At 48.5% G+C, this 8,536-nt stretch overlaps 1 protein-coding gene across 1 annotated transcript; it reads left to right on the top strand.

The window, feature by feature from the left end:
• Window positions 1-236: 236 nt before the first annotated feature.
• On the top strand, window positions 237-8,310 carry INKA1 (inka box actin regulator 1). Its single transcript, XM_073591679.1, has 2 exons — window positions 237-395; window positions 7,307-8,310. Exon 2 carries the CDS (start codon window positions 7,310-7,312, stop codon window positions 8,177-8,179), a length of 870 nt encoding a protein of 289 aa, XP_073447780.1. The 5' UTR covers window positions 237-395; window positions 7,307-7,309; the 3' UTR covers window positions 8,180-8,310.
• The last annotated feature ends 226 nt before the right edge of the window (window positions 8,311-8,536 follow it).

Genomic DNA, 8,536 nt, shown 5'->3' with positions numbered 1-8,536 from the left:
TCATCTCCATCCCCAACTTAGATTTGGCCATGGTCAGACTCCTCACTGCGCAAATCCCTTCACCAAAAAAGAAAAAAAATCTACAATGTATCAGACTTGAAATAGTTTTTGCCTTTTTACTTAGGAAAGTCTGTGCAGAGAGCCCAAATCCTGGGGGTGGGAGTGCTCCTCTCTGATTGGATGCTGCCCAGGCAGGAGGGCTGAGGGGAGGGGCCAGGCTCAGTCTAAAGGCAAATTTGAGATGTGAAAGCAGCAGAGAAGAGAAAGGCAGAGAACCCTCTGCATCCTTCCAGAGCCCCTTCCATCCTTCCATCCTGCAAGAGCCCCTTCCTTCCATCCTTCAAGAGCCTGTCCTGTAGTGTGCGGAGACCCCTCCGGGCTCCATCATTCAGCTGGTAAGTTTATGTTCTACAAAGGACTAATTCTGTATTTAGCATTATGGAATGCTTCTTTAAAAAGAGGAAAATATTCTGCATAGGGGCTGTGCTGAGACTTGTAGTTCCTCCAAACAAGGATGTGTCTTATAAAGTGTGCAGCAAACTCCAAGCCTGTGCCCTGTGGACCAGAGCTGTGTCCTCTGTCACTGCCATCCCCTGTATTAGAAAGTCTACCTCTCTGTATTAGGATTTGTCTCTCCTTGGTCTCTCTGTTCTGGGGTTTGGCTCTCCTCGTGTCTCTTTATATTGGGACTTGTATCCTCTTGGTTTCTCTCTGAGAATTTGTCTCTCCTTGGTCTCCTTGTATTGAGATTTGTCTCCCTCTATAGGGATTTGTCTCTCCTCTGTCTCTGCGTATTGGGATCTGTCTCTCTATATTGGGATCTGTCTCTGCGTATGGGGATCTGTCTCTGCGTATAGGGATCTGTCTCTGCGTATGGGGATCTGGCTCTCTCTATTACAATCTGTCTCTGCGTATAGGGATCTGTCTCTGCGTATAGGGATCTGTCTCTGCGTATAGGGATCTGTCTCTGCGTATAGGGATCTGTCTCTGCGTATAGGGATCTGTCTCTGCGTATAGGGATCTGTCTCTACGTATAGGGATCTGTCTCTACGTATAGGGATCTGTGTCTGCGTATGGGGATCTGGCTCTCTCTATTACAATCTGTCTCTGCGTATAGGGATCTGTCTCTGCGTATAGGGATCTGTCTCTCTGTATAGGGATCTGTCTCTGCGTATGGGGATCTGTCTCTGCGTATGGGGATCTGTCTCTGCGCATGGGGATCTGTCTCTGCGCATGGGGATCTGTCTCTGCGCATGGGGATCTGTCTCTACGTATGGGGATCTGTCTCTACGTATGGGGATCTGTCTCTACGTATGGGGATCTGTCTCTACGTATGGGGATCTGTCTCTACGTATGGGGATCTGTCTCTGCGTATTGGGATCTGTCTGCGTATTGGGATCTGTCTCTATGTATGGGGATCTGGCTCTCTCTATTACAATCTGCCTCTGCGTATAGGGATCTGTCTCTGCGTATGGGGATCTGTCTCTGCGTATGGGGATCTGTCTCTGCGTATGGGGATCTGTCTCTGCATATGGGGATCTGCCTCTGCGCATGGGGATCTGTCTCTGCTTATAGGGATCTGTCTCTCTCTATTACGATCTGTCTCTCTCTATTATGATCTGTCTCTGCGTATGGGGATCTGTCTCTCTGTATTGGGATCTGTCTCTGTGTATAGGGATATGTCTCTCTCTCTGTACAGGCATCTATCTCTGTGTGTATAGGGATCTGTCTCTACGTATAGGGATCTGTCTCTACGTATGGGGATCTGGCTCTCTCTATTACAATCTGTCTCTGCGTATAGGGATCTGTCTCTCTGTATAGGGATCTGTCTCTGCGTATGGGGATCTGTCTCTGCGTATGGGGATCTGTCTCTGCGTATGGGGATCTGTCTCTGCGCATGGGGATCTGTCTCTGCGCATGGGGATCTGTCTCTACGTATAGGGATCTGTCTCTAAGTATGGGGATCTGTCTCTGCGTATTGGGATCTGTCTCTATGTATGGGGATCTGGCTCTCTCTATTACAATCTGCCTCTGCGTATAGGGATCTGTCTCTGCGTATGGGGATCTGTCTCTGCATATGGGGATCTGCCTCTGCTTATAGGGATCTGTCTCTCTCTATTACGATCTGTCTCTCTCTATTACGATCTGTCTCTCTCTATTACGATCTGTCTCTCTCTATTACGATCTGTCTCTCTCTATTATGATCTGTCTCTCTCTATTATGATCTGTCTCTGCGTATGGGGATCTGTCTCTGTGTATAGGGATATGTCTCTCTCTCTCTGTACAGGGATCTATCTCTGTGTGTATAGGGATCTGTCTCTCTCTATTACAATCTGTCTCTCTCTATTACGATCTGTCTCTGTGTATTGGAGGTGGTGCAGTGGCGGCTGGGACTGTCTAGTTGAGGATTATCTCTGTGCCTCTCTTCATGTTGGGACAGGCCGGATCTGCAGGAATGTTTTGTGTGAGGAAATGTTATGATGGGGGACGGGATGTCGGGTTCAGCAGGAGGGACAGATGGGGTATTGCAGAGTAGGCGGCTGCAGCAAGTCCCTTTTAGTTAATGGGGCGCTGTCAGAGTTGGGGGGTCGGCCATGGAAGGTCGGGCTCTGGGTCAGACGGATGATCTGATTACTCATTTAGAAGATTGTTGTGAATCATTTAGGTATTTTTTTTTTTTTTTATATTCAACCCAATAACCAGACTTACGTCTGCGCTGACAGTGGGGAACTGGAGGGAAATTTCCAGCATGGCCGTCACCTGACCAGCTTTCCCCTCCTCGTCACAGATTGGTCAGATTGGAAACTTTTAGTGGAAGTCCCTGAGTGGAATTTTCATTAAATTTTCTCCTTCGATCGTGTTGTCCGGGTTCGTCTGTTGGGCGTCTCTCCAATCATTGTGCAGAACCCCCAACATCTGCAGGCAGGGCCAAGAAAAGGGGTGGGCAGGAGGGGCAGCTGCCCTGGGCATAGCGGAGCAAGCCCACATGGAAGAGAAAAATGTTTCCAATATATTTAGAAAACATAAATATGTATGTGACATAAATTTACAAGATATTGTAAATATATGTGACATATATCTTTTTGTTTTCTAAATAGATTACTCTTCCTTGTGGGAGGGGGACAGAGGATGGACGCAGGGCAGTAAACCCAATTCTAAGGCTTGCATTAACAGTTGGGGAGGGGCGCCGCTGTGCATCCTTGCCCTGGGCACTAGAAGAACCTGTCCCGGGACTGTCTGCAGGAACCCTTTCCAGATCCCTGGCTTGACCCAGGAGCTTGCCATCTGTTGCACTCACATGCTGGTGGCGGAGTGCTGGACCCCCGGGGGTAGATGGATTGTACAAGCCAGAATCAAATTTCTAGAGGCGGCTCTCTGTCAGCCGGGGGGGTGCCCTGAGCAGTCTGTAGAATATTAGAAGGATGAAAGGGCAACAAAAAGTTGGGTAAGTCCAGTAAGAATTTTTTTTCGCCACACAAAATTGAAAAGTCAACATGTTTCGGGGGGGGGGGGGGGTGGGTTGGCGCGCGCCTCAACCCCCCCCCCCCCCTTTCTAGGGCGATCCTAAGATAATCCAGGCTGGCGTTCTGATAATTTGGGATCCCTGTTGAAGAGGCCACTGAAACGCATCAGAATTTTTTTTTCAATTTTGTGTCATGAAATAAAACTCATTTTGGACTTTTTTGCTACTTTTATCCTTTAAAATGCCACTTTTCATCCTTAAAAATCCACACGCAGCCTGGCACTGAGTCACCGAGGGTGGCAGGAACTGGGGTGAGTCCTGTACAGGGGGCAGGAAATGGCAGATGACATGACAGAGATGTGAGTAAGAGAAATAATTCTCTCCCCCCGGGGACGAGAGTCACTCAGGAGTATTACAAATATAAACCACATGTGAGCATACGATTACCATTGTACAAACAGGACGGCAAAACGCCAAATTCATCAGCATACATTGTTACTACAGATCATGGGCATCAATGTATCGATGTTACTACAGATCATAAACATATAGATACAAGTCATGGGCATCATTGTTACTACAGATCATAAGCATCAATGTATCAATGTTACTACAGATCATAAATTTATTGCTACAAGTCATGGGCATAATTGTTACTACAAGTACAGATCATAAACACACAATGGGGGTTATTTACTAAATCTGAAGAGTACAAAATCGGGGTGTAGCTCTGCAAACCAATCAGCTTCCAGGTTTTATTGTCAAAACTTAATTGAAGAAGCTGAAGTTAGAAGCTGATTGGCTGCCATGCACAGCTGCACCAGATTCTGAGTGCTCCGGTTTTAGTAAATCTCCCCCATTGCTACTACAATAATAATAATAATAATACATTTTATTTATAGTGCGCTTTTCATCAAATGATCGCAAAGTGCTACAAGTTCAAACAAAAAAAAAAATTAAACAATTTATACAATGAAACAAACATCTAACGTCCATGACTACAAGTCATGGACATCAATGTTACTACAGATCATAAACATACATTGTTACTACAAGTCATGAATATACGTCATTACTACATTAATGAACACTTTGTTACTAGTGGTCAGGCACATTTTTTTTTTCAATATGAAACCAAAATCAGGAACAAGGGAGACATGACCTCAGACTCGTACACACGATCGGATTTTCGGCAGGGGATTGTGTGATGACGGACTGTTTGCCTAAAATCCGACCGTTAGTACGCTCCATCAGACATTTGTTTTCCAACCTTCCGCCAAAAAATGTTGGATGGCAGGCTAGTAAATTTTCGGCGAACAACAGACTGTTTTGTCAGATTTTCGCATCGTCTGTACACAAGTCCGTCACACGGAACTCCCAAAGTACAAAACACGCATGCTCGGAATCGGTGCTCACCAAACACGACATTAGCAGAAGGTGCCCCAAAGGGTGGCGCCCAAGAGCTGAAATTCCACTACGTTCGTGTTTGTTGGCCGACAATCGTGTGCCGTTTTGTATGCAAGACAAGTTCCCGACGCACGCCCCTTCGGAAAAAAGTCTGCCGCTCTGTCGGCCAACAATCCGATCGTGTGTACGAGGCTTAACTGGAGGGAAGTTCAAAACTAAACTTAGAAAGAATTCTTTTACTGAAAGAGTAGATGATGTTGCTTGGAATAAAACGTCCAGCAGAGGTGGTGAGACAGTCAACAGTAAATGGCTTCAAACATGCTGGGGATAAACACAGATCTATCGTCAGACAACAAAGTTAACAAAAAAAAAAAAAACAAAACAATAAAAAAAACAAACAGAAACAAACAAAAACAAACCACTCAATGGACTATTCAGTCTTTTTCTGCCATCGCTTTTCTGTTTCTATGTTGTAGGTCAGATGTTCCATGTGATATGAAGTAAATCTTGCATAGCGCTGACAGTCCTCCTGACTATAATAAATCAAAGTATTGCTGGTACTGACTGCAACTAATGTTGTCCTTGTATCACATGGACAGGAAGATTTCTAAGATTTACTATGAACACCTAATATCACACAAGGGTCAAGGTACCAATGTTTCAGGACCTTGCAGGGTCCCCTCTGTGGTCGTTGAGTTGCCCCGAGGAAGAGGAACCTGCGAGGTGCAAAAACCTTGGCCTCCTGACCTATAGTATGTGACTTTACATGCTCATAATAAATCCTGGAAACACATTCTTGGAGTGCTGCTGACTTCCTACCCTACATACACACAGGGGTCTGTCACTTATCAGTGCAATTTATACATAGGAAGCAGCCATGACAGAAGTGAGCCATGCCTCAAACTAGGCATTGTACAATCAAGTTGCATGCAGGTGCGCCAATTACATGTGATCAAGTCGCATGTAGGCGCATGGATGCATGTGATCAAGTTGCATGTAGGCGCATGGATGCATGTGATCAAGTTGCATGTAGGCGCATAGATGCATGTGATCAAGTTGCATGTAGGAGCATGGACGCGTGTGCTCAAGTTGCATGTAGGCGCATGGATGCGTGTGATCAAGTTGCATGTATGCGCACAGATGCATGTGATCAAGTTGCATGTAGGTGCCCCAATGCGTGTGATCAAGTTGCATGTAGATGCACCGATGGGTGTGATCAAGTTGTATGTAGATGCACTGATGTGTGTGATCAAGTTGCATGTAGGCGCACTGATGCGTGTGATCAAGTTGCATGTAGGTGCCCCAATGCGTGTGATCAAGTTGCATGTAGGCGCACTGATGCGTGTGATCAAGTTGCATGTAGACGCACTGATGCGTGTGATCAAGTTGCATGTAGATGCACTGATGCGTGTGATCAAGTTGCATGTAGGCGCACTGATGCGTGTGATCAAGTTGCATGTAGATGCACTGATGCGTGTGATCAAGTTGCATGTAGACGCACTGATGCGCGTGATCAAGTTGCATGTAGATGCACTGATGCGTGTGATCAAGTTGCATGTAGGCGCACCTATGTGTGTGTGATCAAGTTGCATGTAGGCGCACGGATGCATGTGATCAAGTTGCATGTAGGCGCACTGGTGCATGTGATCAGTTTACATGTAAGCGCACCCATGCATGTGATCATTTTGCATGTAAAAGCACCGTTGCATGTGATCAGTTTGCACGTAGGCCAACTGATGCATCTGATCAGGTTGCAGATAGGCGCACTGATGCCTGTGATCTAGTTGCATGTAGTCACTCTTGAGTCCCACGATTAAGTTCCATGTAGGCGTACCAAGGCGTGTGATCAGGTTGCATGCAGGCGCAGTATAGTTCAGGCCCCGCAGTCTGCAGGCTCAGAACAAAGCCCAGCACACACACAGATGTTTAGCAGATGGGGAGAGAAATGTGCAGCCAGCAGCCAAAGCAAACAGAAGAAGGGGAGGGAGGCGGCGTGGAGAGGGTTAATCTGCTCTAGGTGTCCGTGTAGCCTCAGGCGGTGTACAGGCTCGTGCCTGTCCCCTCTGTGTGTACAGAAGGGGGGGGGGGGGGTTGGATGTGGAATACAAATTAATCTACCCTCTTTTCTTTGCCTTGTGCCTGGGGGTATGTATTCCTCACGCTGTGCCCCCTCCCAGTCGCTGTCGGGCGTGTGCCAAGGATTTGGGGCGTGCAGCTAGCCCCCCTCGCCCACTGCCTGAACCAGCTCCTTCATGTCATGTTCCAGCTCGTCTACCACCTTGAACGAAACCGCGCGAAGCGTAGGCGTGCGGGATAATAATGCAGCACATAATGTGGAAATTTCTAACACCCATAATGTATAGATTCGTTGTCTGTGTGTGCATGTGTCCTCGTACCAATTTGGAATTCTCACGTCTTCATTTCTCTTTCTTGCAGTGTATGAAGGAATCCGCTTCTGCCGCACGAATGGAGTGCATGTTCCGCGTCCTGCATGACCTGAAACGCTCCGCTCCTCCCGCCGCCGCAGAGTCCGCGGCCCCTCCCACCCGCAGGCCGGTGAAACGCGACATTCGCTCTTCCCATCGCACCTCCGACCTGTCCGAGGCAGACTCCGCCTGCTGCGTGGATCTACCCAACGACGTGTCGCCGGCGAGCTGCGCCCACCGCGGCCTGGAATGGGACTCTGGTTACTCGGAGGTGTCGGGGAGCTCCCTGCGAGGGGAGGAAGAGGAGGAGGAAGTCGAAGAGGAGGAACAGAGCCCGGCTCCTCCTGTGCTGCGCAGGCACAACCTGCCGCCGTGCGCCCGCTTGTCTTCGGGGGGACTGCTGCGTACCAGACAAACGCGGGTGCGCCCCAAATCCACGTCGGATGTTTGCCTGGAACAGTGGGGGGGCATCGGAATGGGGGTGGGCTCCCAGGACTGGACAGGGTGCCTGCTGTCCCAGAGCCGCAGCCGCCAACCTTTGGTTCTCGGGGACAATAGCTTCGCCGACCTGGTCAAGCAGTGGATGGACCTTCCGGAGAACGGCGAGGAGGAGGACCGGCAGACCCGTTGGCTGAATAAGCCCCACGGTTTCCTGGTCAACCTCTCCGGGAACGTAAAGAGACGCCTGGGCAACATGTCGCGGACTCGCGGGCGGCCAGAGCAAGAGGCCGTAAAGCGCCTCTCCTGCCCTCAGCTGGGCTGCCGCCCGCTCTCGCCCTTCTACCACCAATCCCTCTCCAACATCGCAGAGGCCTCAACGGGACTGATACATTGCCGCAGCCGGCAGCCGATCCTATGCAGCGACGGTTCCGGGTTCTTCTGAGCCGTACATGGACGCACGCACTCTGTGTTATATACATGTGTATTTATATGTACAGCTTTTATATTTTATTGTATTTTTATAATTATTATTTTTTTAATTTTACAATAAACCGGCCTCTTTTTTTCTCAAAACACCATGTGTGCACGTTGTATGCGGCGTCTCCTGCATTTGGGTGACGTTGACAGAAGACGGCGGTGATCTAATTAATGAGGGTCCCAGCAGGAATGTTCATCCCCTGTCAGTACACAACCCCCCCCTCCTCCATGTCCCTCTTGTCATGTAAATGTGGAGCTGGGCTGGAGACACGCTCCTACATATGCTGATGGTGCGCATGGGGCCCCCAGATGGTGTCTGCTG

This window comes from Aquarana catesbeiana, linkage group LG07 (genome assembly GCF_042186555.1).
Source record: "Aquarana catesbeiana isolate 2022-GZ linkage group LG07, ASM4218655v1, whole genome shotgun sequence".
NCBI classification, from domain to species: Eukaryota; Metazoa; Chordata; class Amphibia; order Anura; family Ranidae; genus Aquarana; species Aquarana catesbeiana.
Note: the sequence above shows the minus strand (reverse complement) of the source record. Positions and strands in the feature narration are given on the sequence as shown.

Coding starts and splice junctions, on each gene's coding strand:
- INKA1 (XM_073591679.1), top strand. CDS start 7,310: ATGAAGGAATCCGCTTCTGCCGCACGAATGGAGTGCATGTTCCGCGTC.